Source organism: Ambystoma mexicanum, chromosome 8 (genome assembly GCF_040938575.1).
Source record: "Ambystoma mexicanum isolate Mex_15411 chromosome 8, UKY_AmexF1_1, whole genome shotgun sequence".
Classification (NCBI taxonomy): domain Eukaryota; kingdom Metazoa; phylum Chordata; class Amphibia; order Caudata; family Ambystomatidae; genus Ambystoma; species Ambystoma mexicanum.
In genome coordinates, this window is record NC_090929.1 from 334895861 (window position 1) to 334923823 (window position 27963).

The 27963-nt window shown below is 46.1% G+C and overlaps 1 protein-coding gene across 3 annotated transcripts in view; it reads right to left on the reverse strand.

Annotated features, from left to right (window-relative positions):
* The window catches only part of FBXW5 (F-box and WD repeat domain containing 5), a 168313-nt gene that overhangs the window by 41239 nt on the left and 99111 nt on the right, over nucleotides 1-27963 (reverse strand). For 2 of the 3 annotated variants that reach the window (XM_069609770.1, XM_069609771.1), the window contains exon 5: nucleotides 20204-20361. In XM_069609770.1, coding sequence (XP_069465871.1) covers nucleotides 20204-20361 — 158 coding nt within the window. The remainder of the gene's footprint in view (nucleotides 1-20203; nucleotides 20362-27963) is intronic. The other variant, XM_069609772.1, reaches the window with a different exon arrangement.

Below are 27963 nucleotides of genomic sequence, written 5' to 3' on the forward strand. Positions count from 1 at the left end.
CATTTCACATGCAAACTGTCCTGGCCGCGGGAAAATCAGCCGCGGCCTGATCACGTAGACTTCAGATCCATCACTGACATCAACCTTGCCGGTATTGGGGCTTCGCCTGCAGTCCTGCTCCAAGCCCCCCCCCCCCTACCTCCCTGCCCCCAACCACAAGATTCACTGCAATGGGGCAGCTGTTCCACCTCTGCAACCTTCCTTCACCAGGCATCAGGTTTTTCATCTGGGCCTGAATACTGTCTGGTGCATTCCACAAGCCTCTTCATAGCAAAGTTTGCCTACTCCACAGCTCCCGGTACTTGCAGGTGAAATTTACGTAGCTTTTCATTAGAAACACAAGATGCCTGCAGACGTTTTCCCAATTGAACCCTCTGGAAAATCTTTCACAAACTATGAAAACCATTTATAAGTACTAAAATACTTCACTTACCTGGAAATCTGTATTGTATATACGATTAGATATGGTTCCACTAGATGACTGAACCACTAATGTACATTATCCATTTCCACTTTCAAATGGACAGTGGGAATGGCTATTCCAGAAATGCCACGTCTGATCTGCGCAGATATTTGGACATACCACCGGCAGAGTTGGTAACTTTCTCTGGTGTTATTTTACAAAACAAATCCACCATCTCTAATTATCCTCTTATCCTGCGCCATACTCCGCAAATTTGAGAATAGGAGTTTCACTAAAAAATCACAGATTCTAGAAAAGGAATCTTGTTAGTCACTACTGTTGCGATTTCTCATTGAAACAAATTGTACTTTGCAAATTACTTCACCATCATCACATCGACCCCTATGTAACCTCTCTCTCATTCTCTTTCCTAACCTGCTCCCACATGTGTTTCTGTACTCCTCATCTTCCTCTTACTCTATCCTTCCAGCCTACTACTTGGTGGATCCCCTTACGCTTCACCAACAGTACTTGCACCTGATCCCTATTCTGTCTGTACCCCAAACGCTCCCTTTACAGCTCCAGAGAGACCAACCTGAATTCACCCACCTTGCTTCCCCCCCACTATCTGCGGCTCACCCTCACCCCACCCTGTTCCACTCAAGCTTTGGACAGCATATGACCTCTTTAACAAAACCCAACTGCGATGGCTGTGACAAAACATATTACACCCCACAACATACCGCACTAGTAGCTCTACACATAGATTCTGCCAACTTCAGTGTCAGGTACGCATATTGATCAAGAAAAATATTCCCGTCTCACCTCTCCCTCCTCTGGGCTTCCCTCCATATTCCTTTAAGCAGATTGGGATTCAGCTTCTTGCTCCAACTCGCACAATCTTGGTCATTTACCGCCCTTTTCAGCATCTCCTATGAGCATGATCTCCTTATGGAATCCCTCCCTTCTGAAGCATCTATCACGGTCAGTGGTGACTCCAACCTCCCTTGCTTGACCAAGCCAAATCAGTTTCTACTTGATACTTTCCACTCCAACAACTCTCTTTCACCCCTTCACAACCAGTCTACCAACATACACAAACTCCCTGGACCTGATCTTTCTGCTCTCCTGTCCTAACCCTATCTCCATAGACCCACTATCTATGAATACTCCTTCACCATCAAGATAGCAAACTGAAAGCCATTAACGAAAAGGCCATCACTCTGCCATCCATAAGGAAGGCATGGTATCAACAGTAAGACAGACACATGTGACCACAGTTCAAGGGTGTTTATTGACCTTCAAAAAGGGTTTGAAAAACGCCTATCTAATCCTAAAACTAAAGATGGGAGCAAGCTACGACCATCAAATAATAACATAGCCCTAGTGGTGTCTTGTCAAAATAAAAGGGCCTATACTAAAAAACCTATTGCCAATCCTTACCTCTAAATACAATTGGTGTGGGAAACAATGTTGTGTAAAACAAAAAAAGTATTCAAGAAATGATAGGTCAGGATATTCAGGCCGTTGGTCTCCCTACCACACATTTTTAGCACGGGAAAAGGCGGTACATACAAGCTTAGCACAGTCTCTGGTTTCTCTAGCAGGAGGGTACAGTTCAAACATTAGCATCAGGGCCTTCCGTACCCAAGTCTCTTTGCCTTTCAAAGTCTCTTCTTTCAGAGGGCCTGATGCGATAAACAATAAGTTATTTTCCACTGAGGATTTCACACGTCCCCAATTTCTCGGGTGATTCACTATTCACCTTGCATCCCCCTCAGCCAGGCTCAAATCCGTTTTAATACAATGTTCAATCCGTCTCCCTCCGCAGGGCTCGGACCAATTTGATTCACTAACACAAACTTGTTTTAACCCAAAAGCTTTCAATTGATCTCCCTTGTTCAGGCTTGGATCAACTTTATCTACTATCAACTTTCTTGGCAGTCGCAAAATCGAAGACTTTCGATTGTGCACAAGATTGTGCTTGACCCGCCCAGGACCACTTTGATGCACTGTTCTTTGCCACTCTTTCAGCATTCTCAACTCTCAGTTGGATACCTTACAGAGTCATTCGAATGAGCATGCACGTGGTGCCAGACCACTCTCGTCAAAAGGTATTGTATCTTGGTTTCAAAGTTTAATCACTCATCTGTTCAAATGCGTTTCATACACTGTTCGTTTCGGCGCTCACCATACAATGTTGCTGCTTGCAACCTTGGCTTCAACACAGACAGTCTGGTATCAGTCTCCCCAAATCACCGGCTGTGTTGATTTCACTGGCGCTGCTTTGTTGTAGGGGCCAAGGACAGTACCACGGCAGCAGGGGATTCTCCCCGCCTTGATCACCGACGCAGAAGGGCCCCGGGTACCTCCCAACACACAATGCAGGATTCTTCAGCTCGGTTTCCGGGTTTTATGCTTTCTATTCGAGGTTTCGTGAAAGTAACGGTTGATCGTTGAAAAGGTCAAGGGCACTTCCCTCCTTGCGATCCTCTTCTGTTTTGCCGTCCTTCTCCAGTCATTAAACTGCCATCTTGGAACTGCTGCTTCTGCGTGTGCTTGCCTTGCTCAGAGTGTGCTCTCGTGCTCCACCTTTTATCCTTGTGGGGAAGTGTAATGGTAGTTAAGTGTGTGTCAGTAATTGCCTGACCACTATATTGGGACATGTTAGGTATACGGCTCGGGTGTTAGTCCTTTTTCTCTCATAGCAAGCTATCCGTGAGAAAGTGTTTGTGTTGTGAAAGGGTGCAGGGGGGGCTTCAGTTCCTGGGGTAAAGGTGTTACAGGGAAGGGGATACCGCGCCTCACCATCCGGTGTCACACTCCCAAAGACCCCTCATCCAGGTGATCCTTCCACACTGGTTGACCCCCAGGAACTGGATCCAAAAGCAATGGCCATGTCCTGGCCACCGGGATGACAGATCCCCAGGGACTAGCTGGTGAGACACCTTCAGGTTTCTTTCACAATTTATCTCACCTAGAGCACTACAAGTATTGCCTTCCAGAGGAAAATGCTTCCTATACTGAGGCAAGAGTGGCCATGTGTCCAAAGTGTCTCATTAGCAAGGGAACACAATGGTTTCACAGGTCTACGGTGGAGACATTTATTTATTGGTCATTTGTTAGGCGCTTATACAAATAGCAAAAATTGTTATGTCTCACAGGGCAACAGGGTGCGGACAGTGGAAGGTAAACAGTTATTTACAACAATGATAAATAACTGAATTAATAGTACAACAAATATTGAGAAAAAAAGGAGGGGAGACAAACCTACTGTGCTTTGTGAGTGTTCAAAACGTGCAACTGCGCAGGGGCAGAGGTAGAGGATAGGTGCTGTGGTGCTCATGTGATGGTTAGGACAGTCATCAAAGGTGAGCAGTTCTGGCACTCGCAAAAACCTTTACTGGAGGGGGTTTGCTAGGTCTGGAAAAGATCCAGGGCTACACTGATGTCAGGACTGTCGGGACTAAGGGCTAGCTAGACATTTGGTTGTAGCCCCTGAGCTTCTATCCGGGGCTACAACCAAAAGACCAAGGGATATAGCACCCCCAGCAACGCCTCTGTTTTACTGTTACAGCCATGTTGATAGCCTGCAAGACTAGCCAATGGTGGACTCACATGGTGCAGACATCGATTCAGGGGCTCCTGAAGGGGTCAAAATAGTATTGCTTAGGTATAGGAAATGCACCATAAAGAGGTACTTTTCCACTCCCACTCCAAATCGGACTGTGTGAAGGGACAATCCAAGTGTAGCACAGAACCATACAATTCAGAGTTCAGCAGGTCCTCAGAGTCATACTCGGCTAACTCCGGCATACAACCTCATTGTACCCAGGGAAGCCTCAAAGTGGTTGACTCTAGTCGTCCTCACGAATGTGACTGCTAAGGACACCTAGCACATGCTCACATATATGAATGGTCCATACCAATCATCGACATTGCCACTTCAACACCTATACGTTTCAGGTATCCTCAACTGATGAAGAAGAGTGTACCACCCACCCATACTCTGCTTTGTTGGAATTCTTGATTGCCGACTCAATGCATCGTACTTCCTCCTCTATTAATCCTCCTTCACAATTACTAGATATGAATGGCCATGGTCTGAATGATTAGCTCCCACATTCCTCACCGGCTTCGCTTGGGCACATATTCGCAGTGGACGCTTATAAATAATAAACAAGGGGTGGAGGAAGAAATCCCCTCTGCAGTCTTTTTTGCCAGTCACATATTTTAAGTTTATCAGTTTAAAATTGTTCATGGACAACGAAACACCATAACACAGAACATTGTATAAATAGAAATTGTGTCCAGTTACATATCTTAATTAAAAGTTGAATGACAATTAAAGTTGCCGTCCGAACCTAAACACATTCCCAAGGGCTGCGCCTCTTCTAAGGTTACCACTGTTACAAGAAATATTAAAGTAAGCGCTCAATTCGCCATAACTTATCACAATAAAGTGAAGCACTGCAAATCCTGGAGGCTTATGATGCACCCCCTGGATAATCATGCAGATGAACAAACTGAATAAAGGGACCCCATAACTCAAAATATCGTGGCATCTCACCCTTAAGAGAGGCCTCCAATTTACACATTGCGACCAGAAACAACAGTCCCGGCCACCATTCCCATATATCTGGTGTAATCACTGTTTTCCAATTCCAGGCCACAGTGACCCTGGCCAATACCAGTAGGTGAGCGAACAATTTAGAAGCCTTTGCTGTCAATTTATATTGGCCCCCTTGATCTTCATACCCAATAGAACCACCAGTGAATTCAATGGGAGATCTACCCGATAAAAGTGATTTGGGCAAGCACCTCCATCCAGTACGGTTGAATAAGAGCACAGGTCCATCAAATATGAAACAGCATTCCCTGAGCTTGAGCAAATCTCCCAAATTTTGAAGGAATTGCCAAATTGAGTTTATGAAGTCGCTCCGGGGTGAGATACCAGCGATATCATATTTTATAACTGTTCTCCATCAACTGAACACAGTTGGATGACTTTGCAGCTCTAGACCAGATCCTATTGACAACTCGTCAATAGGGAAGCCTATATCCCCCTTCCATTGCGCCATATATGTGTTTGGAGGTTGAAATCGGCTTGTGCTAAGAAGCTTATAAATCATCAGGGGTGGCAGGGTGGGGAAGTCTCCCAAAAATAGGTCTACATAAGAGTTGTTTCCCTCCTTGCCTGTCAAGATAATCTAGAATTAGAAACTCAAGGCAGAAGCTATATAAAGCTATATCTATCGGTGTCCTCAATTAAAAATAGCTGTTGGCAACCTTCAAAAAGACAATGGCTTCTCCCAGTCGAATAATTGTCCCAATTGCTGCAATCCTCCTATCCAACGAGTATAGCGACTGGGATAAAGCCCTGGAGGAAACTTTTCCAGACTCAAGTTCTTTTCTGCTCTAGCTCAATATAACAACATAACCTTAAATGAAGGAAGTAACTGTGTAGCTCCGAGTCAAACATTATACACCAACACCAATCATGCAAAGGAACACCCACTCGCAATTGTTTAATGCCAATTCAATGTTTATCTGACTGAAAAGACCCTCTACTATCCAAAAGTGGGTCCAGCTGCGCTGTATATAGATGACTCTCCAAATCTGGCACACCCAAACCACCCATCTCTCTAGCTGCCATTAGTGTATACAGGGAAACCCTGGGAAACCACCTGGCTCATATAAATTTAACGATTTGGAGATCCTGTATTACTTTCCTCAGAACCAGAATGGGCAAGGCCTGTGACACATACAACAAAAGTGGCAGCAGAGGCCGTTTTACCACTGCCACACTTCCCAGCCATGAAATGTCAACTTTACTCCAGTGCAGTAAATGTTCTATAAGACATAGTAGTAGCCCTGGAATATTATCCCAATATATATGATCATACCTAGGTGTAAGATAGACCCCCTAAGTATTTTAAACAGTGGGGAGACCAATGAAAGTTAAGGCCCCTGTAACCTAGTAACTTTGTCAGATCGTTCAGATATATATGAAGTATATGGGATTTAGTGTAATTTATTTTAAATCCTGATACCTTGTGAAAGGAATCTAACAGGGATACTATAGTATGTGACGATAGGGGCCTGCATAAAAAAAAAAAGAACAGCATATAATGCTACTTTATTAAGGGAATAGAAATAGCTCACTAAGATAAACTCCTGTGAGTGGACTTTACATGCCAATGGCTCCATGGATAAAGCAAATAGCAAGACGATAATATGCACCTTTTGCGAGTCCCTCTAGATAAAGGAAGTGGATTAGAAAACATTTGATTCTTATGGTAGGGTGAACAAAATTAGCATACACTCTTAATAAAAGGTGGGCCCAAAACCAAACCCCAGTAATACTTCAGAAAGATAGCCCCTGTCAAGCGCTTTCTCAGCATCGATCGACCATAGTGCCAATGACTTGTTTCTTTCCCGCACCCATTCAACCACATCAATTGCCCTTATCTTGAGTCTGTCTAGCAGGGATAAATCCTGTCTGATCCCTTACTATAATACTCAGAAGAATACCACTAACCTGGTGGCCAAATCTTGAGAAAATACAGCCGTCATAGTTAAGGACTTGAACATGCCTATGTGATTCACATCTAGTTGCATCTTTCCCTAATTTTCCCCAAGAATGGCAACATGGATTCACCCATATTAGGGGTAACAGCACCCGTCACAAAACCATTAAAAAGGGTGGCTAGATGTGGGGCCAATACACCTAAAAACCGCTTATAAAACAAGGCAGATATTCGATCCTTGACAGGAGCTTTATTATTAGGAAGTAATCGTATCACCTGAGAAACCTCTTCCACTGATATTGGGGTCTCCAGCTGAGCCACTTCTGTGACAGAGCTATTCGGAGAGGTTGGCTTTCTGAATAAAACAGATGTTGCAGCTATTTCAGTCCCAGGGCACAGTTCCGTCCGCGCCTTCTGACAAAGCCGGCAGGGAACGGTTTCGGCCGGATACTCGCACGCCTTCAGGCCCGGGTGGACGGCATGTTAAACATCGGGAGCCTTCGAGGCCCCGCTCGGACAAGGCATCGGGTGATCACCAGAGATATGCCAGGTCCAGGTCACAGTATTCGTCTCAGGCAAAGCTGTCGAAGCCTACAAAATCATCAAAGCCCTTGAAGGCGTTGATGCCATCGGCGCCATGCCAATTGGGTGCACCTGTTGGGTCTTTGCCCCCGGTCAGGCCCTCGAATCCATCGGCGCCACTGTCGAAGCGGACGTCGTCAGAGCAGTCTGAGCAGTCGACGCCTTCCATGCCATCTGGGCCGAATTTGCCCGTGGACCCTCTGAGGAAGGCTACTTCGAAGTCTGTGAAGCCTGTAGCTGAAAAGAGGGTTACTCCTCTACCAAGGAAGGACTTCTTTAAATCCCTCCAGGACATTTATGAGGACAAAGAAAGGTCAGATGAGGATTTTGGCCCTTTTGGTCTTCCGTATGGGACTCCTGGTGTTCTGAACTGTCTCATTTCTGAAGAGTCGGATGGAGGATCTACGTCAGTCTTTGCATGATGCTAGTGGCCTTGACACTTTCCCTGAGATGGAGTTCGGCACGCCAGATCCGGGGGATCATGCCGACTCCTCTTATCAGAGACTAATGTTGAGAGTTGTGGAGTTACCTGGGCTGGTCCAGGCCTCCAGTGCAGTTTGATCAAGATGATCTTACAGATATTTGGATCGGGGTCCGTCCACTGACCCGGTGTTGCCATTTCATGTGGCGTTGCAAAATAGGGTGGCTGCTACTTGGAATGCCCCGGAAACTATTCCGGCGGTGAGAAAGTCGTTAACGAAGAAATACTGCCCAACAAGTAGCGACCCCGGCTACCTGTCCACACACCCCACTCTGGAGAGTTTGGTGGTTCAGGCTGCTAAGGCCGCCTCGAAGCAGGCGGCGTACCCTACCATCCCTCCGGATAGGTACGATAAGCGCATGGATGGATGGGCATGCAAGGTTTTTTCTGCTGGGAATATGGCGTTAATATCTGCCAACTCCACCTGTGCCTTAGCAAAGTTTTCACACACTCTGTGGAATTGCATTTCTTTAGCGGCTGAACATATTCCTGAAGGGGAAGAAAGGGATGGCTTTCTAGCTATTGTGAAGGATGGCAAGGATGCCATGTGTGAATCCCTTCAGTCTCGGTTGGACACTGCGGATAGTGTCAGCAGGTCCATGGCTACGAGCACCGATATCGCAGGTTTGCATGGTTGCGGAAGTCCGGGTTTGCACCAGATGTGCAGGCTCGTCTTCTTAACATGCCCTTTGACGGGTCTCATCTGTTTGGCAGCAGACCTCCCAAAGCAGCTGCCAAATCTTTGGGTGCAGCTGTTCGACAACCTCAGCCTTTTTGTCCTAGGGTACAGCAATGGAGGGGTGGTTCCTTTCGCTACTAATCCTCTTTTGGAAGGGCGAGAGGGATGGCCAGTCAAAGGGACCAACTTAAGTTTCCTCGTGGTGGACGAGGTAGAGGTGCCAAAGCCACTCAAGCAGCAGCCTCTTTGCCATCAGGCGCTGCTGCAGCCGCTTCAAAACCGAGGCCTTAACTCATTTTTCACCGTTAGGGGCAGGCTGTCTCAGCATCTAGAAGAGTGGCGAGCCATTACTTCAGATGCGTGGGCTCTGGAAAACAGTTGCCCACGGCTACCGCCTTCCTTTTCTAGGACGACGCACGACAATCCTCCGGATCCGCCCCTTATGCATGAGATTTTGACCCTGCTAGAGAAAGGCGCTACAGAACCAGTGCCTGTGGTGGAGAGGAACACGGGTTGGTACCCCCCGTATTTTTTTTATTCCCAAGAAGGATGGATGACTGAGACCCATCTTGGATTTACGATACTTGAACAAGTTCCTCAGGAAGGACAAGTTCAAGATGGTCACTTTCTCAGATCCTTCAGGCCCTCCAGCTTCTGGATTGGTTGGTGTCATTGGACCTGCAGGATGCTTATTTTCATGTGCCGATCCATCAAGCACAGGAAATATCTGAGGTTCGCAGTTGGTGGCTCGCACTATCAGTTTCGAGTCCTGCCTTTCGGGTTAAGCTCCGCCCGATGGGTCTTCACCAAGCTTGTGGTGGTGGTGGTGGTGGCAGTGCATTTCAGGAGAAGGGGAATTAAAGTCTACCCCTACCTGGTCGATTGGCTGATCAGGGCGCCTTATCCCGTACAGGCCTTGGATCATCTGCGCGTTACCCTCCACTTCCTTCACAAGCGGGGCTTCTCCCTCAATTTCAAGAAGTCGCACATGACACCTTCCCAACAGCTCCAGTAGATTGGGATGTGTTGGACACGTCCTTGGGGATGTGCTCGCCACCCAAAGTGAGGGCTCAACACATTCTACAGATGGTCGCCAAATTTCAACAAACCCATACCCTTCCGGCTTTCGAATTATTAAGGTTGCTAGCCCTAATGGCATCCTGCATTTTTCTGGTGCCAGAGGCCCGACTAAGCATGCAATCCCTTCAGTGTGCTCTCCAGACTCAATGGTCCCAGTTCTCGGGCCAGATGTCGGATCTCCTTCATGTTCCTGTCAAGGTCTCACAGGATTTTCTGTGGTGGGCCAGCGAGGACAATCTCCTGAAAGGAGAGCCTTTTTGGCAACCGTGGCCGGATGTAACTGTAGTGACAGACACTTCCCTCACATCTGACCATCAGCGGTCGTTGGTCTCCATCAGAGTCCAAACTACACATCAATCTTTTGGAGCTGAGAGCAATCAGGCTAGCACTGAAGGCTTTCCTGCCGTCTGTGCACAGGAAGAATGTCCTGATAATGAAGGACAAAACAGTGGCCATGCATTACCTCAAAAAGAGAGGAGGTGTAGGGCCACTACCTCTGTGCAATTCAACAGGGAATCTCCCTAGCGGTGGTTCATCTGGCTGGAGAGGAGAACATGGCAGCAGACGCTCTGAGCAGGCAGAGCACAGTCTCCCACGAGTGGGCACTAGCTCAGAAATTCCTTCCAATACCATCAGGTTTTGAGCAACTCCACACCATGTGAAAATAACCATCATTATCATCCCCACACCTAGGGTAGCAGCACGTATTTGCTTGAGAGAAGAGTTTCAATGGAGCCGGGGTGTAATTGTACCTGTTTATCACTTTTAAGTTGTATTAAAACGGAACCGAGAATTGTAGGAAACCTCACAGGGTTGTGTGCACATATCGCCCCAGATCTCATCTGTAATATCTAGATTCATGTTGCGCCCATTTGGACCGGATCTCGGTTAGGGGCACAGGAACTGGGCTCTGGACTAGACTATACAAAGTAGAGACGATGTCCCGGGTAACATGTGCCTCTATATGCCCAATTATGGAGTAATTTGCAGGCTCAACTGGGAATTCCAGCCATAACCCTTTAAACACCCTGCATAGACCAATATAGTGAAGCCATTGCAAAGTTTTATACTGCGTGAGCACAGAGATAGCATCAGCAGCAATAAAGTTCCCATCTAGATACATATTCCCCAATGAGCTAAATCCATTTTGTAACCACTGCGGCTCAATAGCAGCATCTACCCTGGGAACAGTTAGTATAGAGTTCCATAAGGGGAAGCCAATATGGTAGGGGTGAGCTACATCTAATAGTTTCCACAGTTAATGCCAGGCCAGCACAGTTAAGTGCAGATTTACAAATGTTATGCGTTTTGTGCGTAGTACCAAAATGTTTGCTTCTATCAAACAAGGACTACAAGCAGGTGGCTATTCTGGATTGTAAGTCCGAGAGTTACAGCCATACGTGGGGTATTTTGCAGCGATTTCAAGGTGTGCCATGTCAGGCGTGAAATAAACCGGCTGTGGCTTGGAGGTTCACTTCATATTTCATTCTGGTAAATGTAGCTCTGCACCGATAAATGTCTACAGGAATACAAAATGCCATGCAATACAATGCCAGGATTTACAGAACGCGTCTCGGAAGCTCAGTTAAGGTATATTTGAATGTTTAAATCCTTCACAATGCAATGTGTGCAACTGAATTCAAAGCTCCCAAACACCCCACTGAGCCATATAATATTCTAAAACAGCCAATATAGTAACTAAGTAAACAAACCCCTTTCCTTTAATTGTAACACTTACATTTTTTTTATCACAACATGCACAAGTTGAATGCCCTTGTCAATGACTAAGCCAGTATCCTCATGACAGTTTCTTAGATGTGTGTCTTGAAAGTACAGTTGTGAAACTCTGAAGATATTTTTGGGCTCACATTACTTTATGTTCTAGGACAAAGTAGGCCTTTGGTTGAATTGGGTCACCACTGGTTGGTTAATTGTAATCTTAGAGAGACATTGCAAGAATAAGAGCCAGATGAGACAGTGGCGTAGATGGTGTGGATGGGCTGGCCTTCATCTGTTAGTATTTATTGAATAGCCATGTTTTTAGAAGTTTCTTAAATTTTGGGTAAGAGGTCTTGTTGCATATGTTGGTGGGTAGTGTTAGGCAGAAACCTGTGCAGTTCCCTTTGGGAACACTGCAAAAGATTTAGGACTACAGGTGTTAGCAGTAAACCCACTTGGTAGCAGTCTGTACCACCCAGATTTACCTGGTAGCTGTGGCTGAGCAGTCAGACTTCCCTCAAGAAGAGTTAGGCAGTATGCAAAGTATACACAATAGGCACTCGGATACAATAGCACAAGCAAACACTGACCAGAGCTTTGGTATCAAAGTATATAATTATTTATTTAAAAACACACTGTTTGAAACACTCCAGCACTCCTATTTGTAAAACACTCTAAACACAGTTACTATTATGATATATACAACCCTTATTCCTTATCAGACAAGTCTTTAGTTAACACCACTTATTTCCAGACAGAGGTGAGCGCTTAACTATAGATGGCACTCCAATAAGTTCATGAAAAAGGGAGGGAAAAAGGCAGAATATGTGAAGATACACCACTCTAAACTTTAGGAACACTTTTAGCAAGGCAGAAGAGCAAAGGTCACTTGTGAGCCAAAGTTCATAGGCTGGGCCCACTCTTAGAGAGAGCAGAGCACAAATGCGCCCAAGATCACACAGTTACACTAGGCTTTGAAAGTCTTGCAGAGAGTTCGAAAAGAGTTTAGACAGGCTCAGAAAAGTTTAGCCAGGGTGTCCCAGGCTAACCCAGGTTCGAAAGACGGGGGCTAAATCTACCCCGTACAGTCGGCGGCAAGGGAAGCCAGGCGGAACACAGTACCTTAAGTGGGAAGGATCCTCAAGCGGTGGCAGTTGTTCCTGGCAGCGGGTGCAAGTCTCGGCGTAGTCCAGAAGAAGAGAAGATCTCGACTTGGGAGGAAAGATGAAGGTCGTTGCACTGCCAGGGAAGAGACCAGCGTGGAGTTTTCCGGTTAAAGGTATTACCCTTTATTTCGTGGTTGTGGTAAAACGTGGTATTCCCGTTGCAGGGGTGCTTGGCACAGGCAAGGCAGCCACGAAATGCGTCGGGAAAGTGAAAAGACGGTGAAACTGGTTATCCCCACCAGTCAAATGAAGAAGACTCTCCGGCGGGAGATCTCCTCTGTCGTTGGGAAAAGTGGTGAGACGGTTCCGCAGGGCTCCACCGGTGGTGTTATCGTAGCAGGTCGGCTCAGCTTCTCCCTCGCTGGATTCTTAGGTCCTGTGCCGACTTCTGAAGTTCCAGTCCCCAAAGCCCTGCTTTTATGCAGAAAACCCCCATTCACTCAGCCTGTCACTCAAACATGCTAAGTGGTGAACCGGCCGGCTCACCCTTGGGCCAATCAGGACGGAGTGCGACTTGAGTTGCCTAGGCAACTCAGTCCAGGGTGCCTAAATCCCCCTCCACCCCTCCTAAGTACCCCAGACAGAGTGGCACCACTTTGGAAGGCTTCTGTGGAGAAGCCCGCCAAAAAGTGGAACAAAGGGCTCGACTTGGGTTGGAGTCACAGAAGAGAACACAAATGCCATTTTAGAACCGAGTTTTGGCAAAAAATACCAACCGGAGAATTAATAATAAATCAATAAACCGGCGGTGTGTTCGAGGCTATCGTAATTAAATAAATAAAGATAGTAGCCTCGAACAATGGGAAAATCCCATAGAGAAATATTCACGGCTGAATATTAAAAGTAGTATCCACTGCCACCAGCCAAAACTCGATCAGGGGGGACGGAGACGTGCCCCCTCGACTAACAGACCCCGGGGCAATCAAATTGCCCCGGCCAGTACATCCACAATATGATGGTTTGTACTGGTTCTGTTCAGAATTCAAGACTAGTAAAGTCAATGGTGACTTTACACACCCTGGGAGACAGTAGTCAGTCCCAGGGTATGGAGTCTATACTGGGGGTCACTATGACACCCCTGTGTTACTGCACTGAGGGTGCTGTGTAACACACATCACAAAAACACATGAAGCCCTATGGAGTAAAAGACCCCATAGCCCATTACACACCTCTAGAGTCAACGGAACACACTCAAATCATGTCCAAGAGTGACAGTAAAGAGTCTCACTCTTGGCAGGAGAAAAAAACAATCCCCAAAAATCCAGCAAAGCTGCTGGGGGACTCACTAGGTTAGGAAATTCAGCCTAAACAGAGAATTCTCCCTAACAGGTAGTGAGTTCCAGATTTGTGGGGCTGCTATGGGGAAGATGGAGTTCCCTGATCTAGCATTGGTGAAGCGGGGGATGTAAAGGTATGTGTTGGCGCTGGATCTGAGTGTTCTCGCAGTGGATTTGCGCGAGAGGCTTTGGCAGATAGATGGGGGCATTGTCTGAGATGCATTTGTGTGTGGTTGTGAGTGGTTTGTGGAGTATTTTTGCTTGTACTGGCACCAAGTGTGCTTCTATTCTGTGTTGTGATATGTGTTCCCTTCTGTTAATGCCCAGTGCTGCTCTAAGGGCTTTATTCTGTAGTAACTGCAGTTTGTTTATTTTTCTTTGAGGTGCCTAGTAGGAGAATATTAAAATAGTCAATGTTTGTAAGGATGAGGGCTCTGGCGAGCGTGAGGCGAGTGCGCTAATATGTTTTCCCATGGTGAGACTGGAGTCCAGGTAAACCCCTAGTGTTTGGACTTGGTGCTTGGTGTGCCATCTATGACTATGGAACCTCGTAACCACCAGTTTCAGGAAAACCAACGGACTCGGCAAAGCCGTTCACACCAAAGCTGCAACCTTATGCAATAACCTCCCACCACAGATAAAACTGGAGCTCTCATACATTACCTTCCGAAAGGAACTCAAGACCCACTTGTTTAGGTAACGCCCTTAATCTAAGCCAAAACCCGCCTGAAAAACTGTAGATTCGGATTGTCCTGTGTCTTGTTTGTATAATGTGATTCTGTGTGTACATGTGGCGCCCTGATGCATGCGGGCTATGGCTCCGTAGAAATAAATAAAATACATTCAGGGTGGAGCTTATTTAAGCGGGCCGCAGCGCCCACTATGAGTATTTGTTTTTTCCCATTGAGGCAGAGATTATTTTTTGCCATCAGTTTTTGATAAGACAATAGATTTTGTTGACACAAACAGTATTCTGTTCGATGTTGCCTGTGATTGGAATGAGAATTTGTGTATCGTCAGGAAAGTTTGTATAAATTACTCCCATTGTGTCTAGTGCTGCAAAAAGTAATTTAGTGTAAGCGTTGTAGAGTGTGGGGGAAAGACAGGATCCTTGGGGGACTCCTAATGGTACTGGGATGGGGTCTGCTGCTTCGTCACCTATGGTTACTCTTGAGGTGCAGTCAGAGAGGAAGGATTTTATCCAGATAGTGGCTTCCTTTGAGAGGTGGAAGTTGTTAGCTAGAGTTAGGCATAGTTTATCATGTTCCACTAAATCAAAGGCCGCAGAGAGGTCTAGTAGTAGTAAAATACATAGTTTTCCTGAGTCCCTGATGGCATCCATTTGGTTTTTTAAGTCCAAGAGGGCTGTCTCAGTGCTGTGTCTGGGGCGGAAGCCAGATTGTCTGTTCCCTAATTAGTTTTTTTTTCTAAATGGGATTGCACTTGGGTGTATGCAATTTTGTCTGATTTTGAGGCGGAAGGGCACTGTTGTGATTAGTCTGTAGTTGGTGGGGGAGGTGGGATCTAGTGTAGGTTTTTTGAGTAGGAGTGTAACCCAGGCTACATTTATGGAGGTTGGGATTTCGTTGGTACTGAAGGAAGCATTCACAAACTTGGTGATGATGGGAGCTAGGGTGGGGGTGCAATCTTTAATAACTACTTTAGCAGGGAAATAGTCTCCTTTGCAATTAGACGGTTTAAGCGATGCTATCGTTTTGAGTACCTGGTCATTAGTAACTGGGGTGAAATGGAAGACAAGCACGTTTTACCTGATGTCTGTGACTAGTGGCAGGGGAGGTTTAGCAAAGTGCTCTATGAGTTTTCTTTGCAAGGCAATTTTATTTTGGAGTGTGCTCACTTTAGTAGTCAGTGCATCCTGAATAGTGGTACACCAGGCTTTACTAGTGTTGACTGGGCTGGTTGGTAAAATGGGTGATTCAAGTTCTCTAACAATAGTAAATAATTCTTTGGTGTTCGAGGCAGCAGTGATGATACATTGGTTAAGGGACTTAGCTTTGTGGGTTGTTACTCGGTTTGTAGGTTTTGGATAATTGTTGGAGTTCTTTTTGGAGTTCTGAGGTATGTTTTTTTTCTAAATAGGTGTTCTAAGCACTTTTTTTTTGTCTTCTAAGATCCCCAAGTTCGTCGTTGAACCAGGGATAGCTGTGTTTGGTTTTGGGAAGCTTTGATTTGAGTGGGACTACTTCGTTAATAGCCATTTCGAGACAGCAATGGTAGTGTAGAGAGATACTGTCCGGTTTGGAATGGAGTCATCTATTAAGTAAAGGCATCAAGTTTTTTCGGGTGCGAGTTTGTGTATTTCTGATCAATATAGGTACCAGGTGCATTTTTTTTACTATAGGGTCGGTATCTATATTTATGTTGAAATTATGTTGTATGCTACAAAACATTTAAGGAGTGATTATGCATTGTGAGCAATACAGCATGGTGGAGGTGTAGAGTTGAAGAAGGGTCCAGGTAAGCTGTAGAGGGTGGGAGTAGCAAAGTTTTGGACTTTGTGCAGAAAAGAAACAATAGACGGAAAATCAAGCAATAAGCTAAATGAATAGAGGCGGAGAATCAAGTAACAAGCTAGATCAGTAGTCCAGTTTACTCATAATAGGTGTAGTGATATTGGCCGAACAGTAGGTGAGGCAGGGATGTATTTATATTGAGATGAATGACTCAAGCAGCCGTAGCCGTTAGGAATGGCTTGAGTTTACCATTAAAAAGGACTACAAAGTTTGTGATCTATGTCCGGGGAATAGTGGGGGTATCATTAGTAGCAGGTAGGAAAACGATTTCTGTTTTAAAAAGGATTGCCATCAGGAAGCTTTAGTCTCATCCAGTGACAGATGGCCGTGATGCAACTAGTTATGTGGTGAGAGAGGTCATGGTGAAGGACAGAAAGGAGATGATTTAGGTGTCATAGGCAAAGAGATGGTAGTGGGAGCCTACGGAAGAGATGACTATGCCTAGGGAGGTGGTGCACAGTGTAAAAACAAGTGTACTTAGGTCAGATCCTTGGAGCACATCCACGGGAAGGAGTGTGGAAGAGGCGGTGCTAGAGTTCTTGGAGACAAAGAAACAGTCACAGTGAGATAAAAGATCACCCAGCTGAGTGGGGTTCCCATAAAACCAAGAGAAGAGCGTGTTAGGAAGAGGGAGGGGTAATCTACAGTGTCAAAGGCTGTGGAGAGATCAAGTAAGATTAGAATGAAGGTGAGCCGAGCACGGTTAGAAAAATTGAGACATTGGCAAGTGCAGTTTTGATGCAGCTGATAAAGATTGTTGGTATCAGCAGTGGACATCTTAATTAAGGCGATGACAGTGGTTGTTTTATAGCATAACAGAAAGTTTCCGGAGGCGCCAAAGGTTGAATAGGGAGGAGAGAGGGGAGGGAGGTGTAGGGCGAGAGGAGTTGCCGGTGCGAGTTCTATAATAGTTTGAGGTGCAAAGGAGTCAAAGGAGCACAAGGTGGGTTTGTTGAATGGAGGATAAGTAGTAGTTCGAGAGAAATGGGATAGTGAGGAGAGGATGGTGATTATAGGAAGTGGAGTGAAGGAGGGAGGAGGTGGGAGAGATGGGAGGCGTGTCAATGTGTTGCATATCTTTATTATGTTGGGGGCAAAGTTGGCATCTTAGAGAGAGAATGAGAGGCTGGTTATTGGGGCTGGAGGTGGGGGGGGCAGCATGGCCAGGAGGATCATGGAGAGTTTACAAGAGTGAACAAATAGATAGGTCATTGTAGTACAATGATTTGGTAATGTAAGAGCGGTGGTGAGGGCAAGAAGAGAATTTTCAATAAGAAGTGAGGAGGATACGGGAGTATTTATTTTGCACCAATGGCGTAGTTGGCGATGCAAGGATGCGTTGAGTTGTCTGATTGGTAAGGTTATCCATGGTTAAGGGCGGAGGTAAGGGGTGGTGAAGGAGTGAGCAGAATAGTGGTATTCCAAGGAGGTTGCAAGAGTACTGCTGAACTCTGAATGCTACAATGTACACGTGGAGTGGGAAAGGGGTGGGGAGAGGACCCTGGTGGGAGATTATAACACATTCCAAGCATGAAGCCATGGAACTCGATTTACATGTTCTCTTGGTGATAGTTGAGGGGAGGCAGAATCTTGGTGCAGAGTGAATTGAGATGATGAAATGTCTGAATGAGTAGCCAGAGGGAGAGGGGTTGGGACTGGAGGATAGGAAGAGGATATGAAGGGAGTTCCCATTATTGGGGGTAGGAAGGCTACATAGGTTTACAAGAGTTATCAGAGTGTGGAGTCCAGTTGCTGTTGATGGGGAGGTCACCCATTATGGGGAATGATTGGATAGGTCAGAGAGCACAGGAGAAAGGGAGTGGGCCAGAAATCCAGGTACATAAGATGGGGGTTAGGCTTTTAATGACCAGGAAGTAAGCAGCAAGATAAATGAAGGAATTCCCTGAGGAATGCTGTCCCAGTACAATCAGGGCGTGCAGGGCCATAGATGACAAAAATGTAGTCACAATTCAATCAGTGTGAGCAAAGCTATGGGTTTTTAACAGAAGGTGATAACAGGGTACTGTGAGGTAGAAGGAGTCAGAGGAGGTGGCAGGAGGGCAGTATTTTAGCAGAGACAGATGTAAGTTTTGTTCTGAGAGCCAGATTGGTGGGCCCTGCCAGGTCCTATCGTGGACATACAGACCCAGCCCTTGGACTAGAAGCCCTTTGCCGTGAGACACCCCTTGCAGGGACACCTGTCATGGGAACTTGGGAGTTGGTGGGGTTGTGCATATGACACGGCCAATAAATCAGGAGCAGAGTCAGTACATGAGGCTATACCGTAAACCTGAGGCAGGAAATACTGTTTGAGAGGGGTCAAAGGAGTCCCAAGTGCCTGGAAGTTGAGCCGTTTGGATGGTACTGGGGAACTGATCTCTCGATGTGGTCCTCCCCACAGGAGGATCTGGATCGCAATGTGAGGACCTTTTGATAGCGGACTACTGTTCTGGGGGGCCCACATGAAGCAGGCCACCATCAGCAGTAGGTTTAACACTGGCTGCGGCAACAAAGGCTGCCATGCGCCTGAGCCGAGAAACACTGGTTGAGAGGAAGCTACTAGTGCCTGGATGTTGATGGCACGATGGGGGTGCAGGATTCCAGCATCACCAGATCTCTGCCTGATCTTCCTTACTACTAGAAGCTCTGGAGCACACTGTAGAAAGATTTCAGGTCAATGTATCTCAGAAACTCTGCCACCGGACCAGGGGTGGACTGGCCTATAAGGAACTCTGGAGATTTCCCGGTGGGCCTCTGCACCCTGGGCCTCTTGTGTGTGGTATTTTCAAATTTTCTCATAGGAAAAGCATTGGACTTGCTGAAAATGTGTCATATGGGGCCACTTTGAACATTATTTCCAGGGCCTCTTTTGGTCCCCAGTAATTATTTCCAGGGCCTCTTTTAGTTCCCAGTCCACCCCTGCACCGGACAGATTATATTGTGCAGAAATAGCTGAAAGGGGAGAAAGTTTACATTCCTGCAAAAGTGATGCATCTGGGGTATACATTGAGGTTGCTGCTCCAGCTACAGGAGTAGTTAAGTAAATGAAAATATGTAAATGAAATAAAAACGATCGAGCAAAAGTCAAGCGATTAAACGCTTATTTGTGTTAAAAACAGTCTCAAGCCTTAGAAAGTTGTTTCTGTTGAGTTCTCAAATATTAACTATTCATAAACAGGATCAACAATGACGACAGAAAGGTATCTGTGAAAACTGGGTGTGAGTGATTACTTGTGTAAATCTTTATAGGATATAACCACCAAATACAAAGACTAACAAAGTGGGGGAGACCTGGGTAGTGAAACATTTCTCCAGAGGATACATGCGCTGGCATTTGAGAGTAGCCTAATGATACATAAATGATAGGGCATCACTATGGATACACCACCACATTAGGGCAGAATTCATTCAATTTTCTTTTCCTGGTAACTATGGTTTAAAAAAAAAAAAGTGTTCAGTGGGACTTGTATTGAGACCGTTTTAGATGTGCTGTGTTCTGGTAGCCAAAGAGGGTACAAGAGCACGGGTTCTTTTACAAAGCTAGACACTGTTTCAGACATTTTGTAGCCTGGGAACTATTAGCCTGACAAACCAAACTGTTCTCTACCACTGGCTTGAAACTCTAAAAGCAGATATTAATTGCCACGAGTGGACGTCTTTCGAATAACTTGAAATCTCATGAGCTAGACAAACCATGCGAAATGCTTTACGGTTAAAAAAAAATTTAAGCTAATCTATATGCACGAACGTACATGTGTTACCTGGAATGCATTGTTCAGCCACAACACAGAACAGGATGTTATGCGACCGATTCGATGAAGGTTCCCGGAGATCAGGAGGGTTTCATTTAACCAGCACCCGAAGACATCGTAGGGTTTGTTTCTCACACGAGACAGGAGCTCAAAGTTTTCTGCATGAGAAATTAGAAGGAAGAGCCCATCTATTAGCCACAATCAGCAAGTAAAGCACTAATGAGGTTGCAGAAAGCAGTTGACATGCTCTACCAGTCAGAACACTCAAGGACACAACCTCCCTTGGCGCCTCTGATCCTGGAGGGATTCGTTGGCACATTGGGTGAGAAATGATGTAGGAGAAAGTAAAAACATGCAAAATGCATAGATGCACTCATTGCAGCACCTCACCCTACCCACCACCAACCCCTCATCCTCCAGCACCTCAAACCACCCAAGCAGCCTCATTCCAGCACCCTGCTCATGCAAAACCACAACAAATACTCAGCTTAGCACCACACCAACCCAACTAGCACTCAGAGGCACCCAACACTACTGCAGCATCCACCAACACTGTAGCAACTCACTACCGATCTCACCCCAGCACCCAACCAAACTTGACTAACGCCATACCAACTCATCCTCACCACCCTCACCATAGAACCCCACTTATACAACCTCACCCCAGTTAACCCACCCACACACACCCCCCCAACCCGGTCTCACCCATCCTCATGCCAGCACCTCTCCCTCCGCCTCACCAACCTCATTTCACATCCCAACAGCACCAATACCTCCAACCAAATGTTTTCCCACCCAACCTACCTAACCCACTCAACCTTCTCCAACCAAGCTCATCCTAGCATCACTCCCTTTCAACATTACCTCACCCCAGGACTCACACCAACTAAAGCTCACCCCAGCATGCATAGCTCAACTGCCCTAGCTAACACGGATCCAAACTAGCTGATCTCCAACACCCCATCCACTCTCTAGCTGTATCCCATCATTACTCCTAGATGACAACAAACAACCCCAAAAAAACTCAAGACGGAGGAAGAATGTGGAGGGAAAGTGAGGGGTTTCCAAAGGTACAGGCTGATATATACGTGCTGAGTTATAGGACAGGTGGCGGATGACAATTAAGTGGATGGCTGCACATCAAAAGGAAGTTAGGATGAGAAAAGAAAGGTAGAAAGCAATAGCAATATTATTAAAATTAATAACATGAAATTTAACAACAGATGGAGCTCCCGAGAGGTGGGCGCTTAACCTATGAGCTATTTAGATTAGGAGTGCAGTGGAAAATAAGGTCGAAGGAAAACGTTTGTTGTCACATATTTCATCCCTTTGACAATCTGAATTTTTTCTTCAATATCTTTCCGTCTTTGTTTTTAATAGTGTTTAGTTCAAGTACAAAACAAATACCCATCTTACACATTTTCTAAAATCGTCTTCTACAGAGCCTCAATACCCAGGTGTGTGAAGCAAAGGGCAGACAAAGACTACGTTCAACTCCTGTGTGCGTTGTTAGAACTTGGAAGGGGCAAAGGCCTTTCATACTGCACATCAGGCAAGCCATTCACCATTTGTCTCACCCACTCGCACCAATTACCAACATCACCAGACAAAGCAAACACCACACATTGGTAAAACGGGAACCACACTAATCAACATTGCCTTTCAACTAACCCACACAGCATCCACTAAAAGAAGCAGAAGTGAATGTCCATCAACGCCCATGCAGGCACAGTGAGCAAGGAGCCAAGTTGGCACATATCCACTCTCACTTAGGGTGGCTCACCAAAGACAACAAAAAAGAGATCAATGGCCCAGACGTATGTCCAGTGACTGTTGTGGAGGCCGAAACATGCCTGGGGTTGCTTGCCGTCCATGATGTGTGATGTGGATTTTACTGCCCCTTTAGCAAGTGCAGGGGCGACAGAGGGAAGACCAAGCCTGATTTGTATACGGGTTTCCCCTATTGTAACGCCACGGCAGGCTAACAGAAATGCTTTACAGGGCTGCCCAGAGCAATGTCAGTTCTTGCGGCCCATTCGTAACTTTCCAGCCATCACACTTAATCTTTGCATAGGACACCTTCACCCTGAAAGGCTGCATCATGTATCTAAGTGAATCCTAATCCAAAAGCCACCCTGTACTTGCACCAGAAGTCAGCATCAGCACCTTTGAAGCACTATCCTGACACTTTCCCCTATCTCACACAGACAGCTAACAGGCCAACTAAGCCCAACACATTCTTCCTTGACTATTACACCAATCTGGTCATTACTATCAGAAACCCAAACATTTTAAATCAGGGATTTCAATATCCCAGTCAACACAATCAAGATCATAAAGGATGCACTATTCAACCATATGACTCACTAAACCTCAACAACTAAGCAAAATCTACCTGACTTAACACCATGGACTTCATGATCATAACCAGCCCTCCAATGCTGCACACATCTACCACTCGACTGACCAGGTCACCTAATGGAACACCATGGACTTCATGATCATAACCAGCCCTCCAATGCTGCACACATCTACCACTCGACTGATCAGGTCACCTTGCTGTTCTCCTCACCATCAGTCGGATTACACTGACCAACCACACCAAACTAAAGTCCATCAAGTAGACATCCCTATCCTACAAAGGACTTCCATTAAACACCACTGACAGAAGACCTGATCCGCCTCACCACCACCTTACCAGGACCCCACAATAAGGACTGCAACAAACAAATAGAAGCATGCAAAAAAACAAAAACATGCAAACATCAACAATTAACCATGAGACCAAAATCATCTGCACCACTGTACACACAAGTACTTGCAATCAGCCAAATAGTCACCCGGAAGCAAGAGAAAAACTGGGGAAAATCAAATCAGAACCCTACTTAAAACCTCTGCTGGACTTCCAGTGACAAAAGATAACCGCAGTAAAAGCCTCCTAATACCAGGACACCATAGCCAAAGTCAATCATTTAAGCAGAGATCTCTTCAAGGCAAATAGGGGATCAACCTGCCCTAACAGACCCTCTCATGCCACACCATTGAGACGCCCACTAAAATGAACTTTCTTGTTGGGCAGTTCAGCTAGGTACACCAAAACAATGACACCAAAGCAGACAATGCCCGAAACAAAAAAACTCAGTGGAAAACATGACAAAGGCTCTAGTATCCATCAAAGAAACATCCTACTCATATACAATCTTGCCAGCCTCCATCACCAAGACACCCTCATGGATGCCTTCCACCTCATCCTGGAAATTATGAATGTGTACACAGGGGTCCTCTGATCACACCATATAAAAAAATGGGAGTCAAAAAGAGCACACACCGGGCAAGAAGCAACCCTGTTTATTACAGCTGGGTAACCACAAATCGAACAGGACAGACAGGCACTGGTTGATGAGAGCCAACAAGCGGGCACACAACAAGTATTAGTTTTATAGGAGTACAATAGTCCATTTGAAACTGTTACTTTAGAATGTACATATTTTCCATCGTTCCCAGGACAGTCATTGGCTGTGTTATGTCATATCTTTAGTGCTGTGCATATGTTAGTGAGACACGATTGGAGCAACCGAATCAACAGTATCCCAAGATATCCCTCCTGTGTGGTGCCACACCGATTCTCACCCCTCCCCGGAACAATTTGTAATAAAATGTGTGCTGACTGCTGGGGCTTTATTATTCTGCCATTGGTCAGCACTGTTGCGACTGAGACAAGAGACACCCTGCTTCTGGTCGGAAGGGAGACAGAGGGTACTTTTTGAATATTGACCTGCACAGTGTTTGTAGATGATACTCAAGAGGGCTGGTCACCTCCCAGGGTCACAAAACATACCTCTTGATTGGTTCTTCCAGGAATGCCGCTCAGCTTCTGTTCACATAAGCACCCGTCGATCAGAATTAGCAGCCCTGTGAATGGATTACTGGCTCGGGTCCACCTTCCCTCCACCCAGAGTGCCTGCTGAATTGGCTTGCTGCCCTGTTTTGACATCACCCAGTGAGGTTGCAGCTGGCTCAATCGGCCAGTGATGTTCCCCGCAAGCTCTGCTACCTCGCTCCCCTGACCTGCAGAAGGTTGGCCATGTGCTTGGAGCAGGATTTCCTGACATGGGGATTTGCTCGGCTATATGTGTTCTATTTAGAATAGGCCTTCTCCATCGAGTGCTAATCGTACGTGGGCCCTTTGGGCTGTTAATGTATGTAGGACATCCCGGTTGTCCGTGATTATTTCGCAGCAGATTTTACCACCGCAGAATTATGCACAGCTGAAATTCTGGAAAATTGAACATTTTGGATGCCCTTATCCCCTCTACCCACCACCCCATACCCCTTAAAATTACCCCAAACTACTTACACTTACCTGCCTTCAGCTCCATGCGTCCGGCTTCTCCCTTCAACGTCAGTTCCATCTCCAAATTATGGGTGCGAACTGATGCCGGAGAGTCCCTTTTTTTTTATTGTCCCCCGCTTCCCGCAAAATCCCATAATGTCGAACACTCCCCTTATTCGACATTTTCTATTTTTTTTTTTTTTTACCATTTTCTACCCTTCCGTTTTTTATTCCCGAAATGTTTGGGTATTTCCACACATGCCAACTCCTGCAATTCCCTAAGTGCTCTGTTCCCATGCTATGACTCTATTCTGGTTGTCCCATGTTTTCCCCACCCCCCCCTTTTAGGGTGCCCTATTTCCCTCCCCACCCCCCCTTGGTCCCTCCCACAAGTTGTAGGTCCGACCCCCCACAGGGCGCTGGTTCAGCACCTTCAATACAAATGCATCCCTTAATAACGATACTGACCTAATCATTCTCAAAACAGATCTCCTCCCAACTACCCCCACAACCACACAAATGGAAAAAAAAGCTGGACCTGGATGACGTGAGCGCTGCCATACCATTAAACAATCTTTTTCTACGCAAGATCCTTCAAAAAGCCATAGCCATGCAACTTCAACCACACCTTGACATGTAAACAGCCTGCTACAGATCTACCAACCAGGTATCCGGCGCAGCATGAAGCCAGCTTGATATTTCAAGGGCAGGGCGCTTTACCCTACAAAAATGACTGAACAACATACTGGCTCAAGACATTGCACATCCACAAGAAAGTTGCAGAGACCGTTGCCCACCGATTCCCCGCCTAGATAGAAAACATCAGTTTGTACAGAGGTATAACTCCAGCTCACCACCTCTAATCACCCGTGGAGCCCCACAGGCATCCAGCTTCTCTCCCATGATCTTCCACTTCCACATGAAGCCCCTGGGAATCCTCCTCACCAGGCAGAGAATCCACAATAACCAATATGCAGACAACACACATCTCCATTTTAGAATATCCCATCGAAGACATCCACCAACTGAAGGCCTACTTCTACCCGATTGAGACTTATTGTCCAGCAACTACCTAAAACTGAACCCCACAAAGTCTGAATTCCTGATGCTACCCACCAATATCGAACATCCCACCTCCAGATATGGCAGTCCACTAAGAACCTCGAGGACTTCACCCCATAGCTGACACATGTGCTAACACTCACGGATTCAATGTCAAGACCGGAGGCTCACATTATGCTTCTCTTTCTTTATTCGCTTCATAGAAAGAGCTCAGCAGCAAGGTTTGATGCACCCAAAAACCAGATGACATCTATACATAGACAGGTTGCAGAAAAACATACAATAATAACATTAAACTGAAGTAAAATCACATTATATAATTTCCAGTCCACAGTGAACAGTCACTGAAAAATAATAAACTCCATTTCCCAGCAAGCTAGGTCCAAGGTCAAGAAAAGGTCACTAAACATGTGACACCAGTCCTCGAATAACACTAGGTAAATCCCTCCAAATAGGGACCAATAGTGCATCTCCTCCTCTTTCTTTGCTGCTCACAGCAAGAGATAAGTTAATTTCATTACCCCATATCTTTTTTTCTGTTATATTGATTTGAATCATCACCGACGCTGTTAGAGTTGCGACTGTTTACCTGAAGTGTTTATATTGAGGTACGCAGTTCGCGTAGCCCGTGTTCATTTTCTTTTGCTCGAGCGAGCACGTCATTTTTTATTGGCCATTCCAAGGCCAGCTCCTGTTCAGGCCGGCGTCGGAGAGCCTTTTCTTGTTGCGGAGCTTTTCTCTGAAATTGGCCACAGCTGTCTGTTTTTTCCTTTGGGATGCTCGCACGAGCCAACGTTTTGTGAGAGAGGCAGAGGCCGCACGGAGCGTATTAATTTAGGTGCCACTACGCGCAAGCACACAAGAGGGAGCTCATGCTTCCTCTTGGTGCTTTCTTCTACTCCGGGACTCACGTTGCGTGTTTCTGTTTTCCAACGGATTTTACGAGCGCGAGAGAGGGAAGCATTACAGGTCTTACTGCATTATCTGTGTTTTTCAGAAAACAAGGAGGTGAAAATAAGGATTACACCTTTAGCTCTTTATAGTGGGTTGGAGAGAAGGCAGTCTAAATACCCACTATAACAAAACAAAAACAAAAATGTGCACATTTTATTATCATGGCAGCTCAATACTCCCCTCAGGCTGATCAAGCTTGGTCAGAGGAGGAAGAAGGCGGCGGCTTATGAGTTCAACAACGTGCTATGGGAGATAGTTTCAAGAGGGTCTTAGGATCCTCTGTGGAAACCACTATAAAGAAAGCCGTCTGTGAAATGCTGTTACCTATACAGCACCGTTAGGACAGCATGAAGGAACATTTACAAACAGCGCCTCCGCTGGGAAAGAAGAGAACCCAGAAGAGAAAGCACCTATCAGATGGGGGATGTACACCGGCTCGCGAGAGTAAGGACTCTTTTACCCCCCGCCCCCATCTCCCCTCCGAGCAAGCCACTACTGCCATTTCGGACACCTTCTCCAGACTTAAAAAAGCCTTTCTTACTAGGAAGGAGACCCCTTCCAATGTCATACCCTCTCACCCCAAGGAAGACAATGCAGGTGCAGACCCTCGAGCCCGGAGGAAGAACAGCAGGGCGCTGATGACTACTATACCCAAGGGGAGCGCCTATATGACGACCAAACCCCCCTATCCTCGGAGGACGACAAACACTATATGCTCTAGACCTTCTACTTCTGGGAATATGGCAGTCCCAATTCCCAAGCAGACATCCGGGAAGCATCCCACTCTTGAGGGTATGTTCACTGCGGAGGATTTAATACACCCCAGGTCGACAGACTGGGAACCATCATCAAGAGCAACTGAATATATCAAGGCCAGACTGCAGCAGCCCCTGGAGAAAGAAGTCGGAGCCAAGCTGCGCTCTGAGTGTCCTCAGCCACAGATTCCGGGAAAGGTGGCTTTGACCCCTGAATTGGACACTAAAATGATCACCTTCCTAGGGAAGAACGTTAAGGATCCAAAGAAAGGTATCGACCGTACCCAACGTTCTTGTCAGGACAAGGTCCTTGACACCTCGGGGCCCCTGGCAAAAATTATGGATCTGGCCGAAGCGGCCATGGACACGGGCAATCCAATTGACCCCGCTATTCTGGCAGGTTGGTCCCAAAGGGCACTCTGCAAGTTAGGAAATGCCAGCTGTGCCATTTCTACAAAACGCAGAAAGAGCATTCTCCTTAAAATTGATCCTAAATTAGGAGAACTGGTGGACACCGAGTCTGGTCCAGCAGCTCAGGGGCTCTTATTTGGTGATCCCTTTGTTAAAGAAATGGCGAAGTTCGTGGGTACTTTCACCGCTTTGGACAAGGCTCAAGCCTCTATTAAAAGAGTACTTTCATTAAAAGAAATGCACCG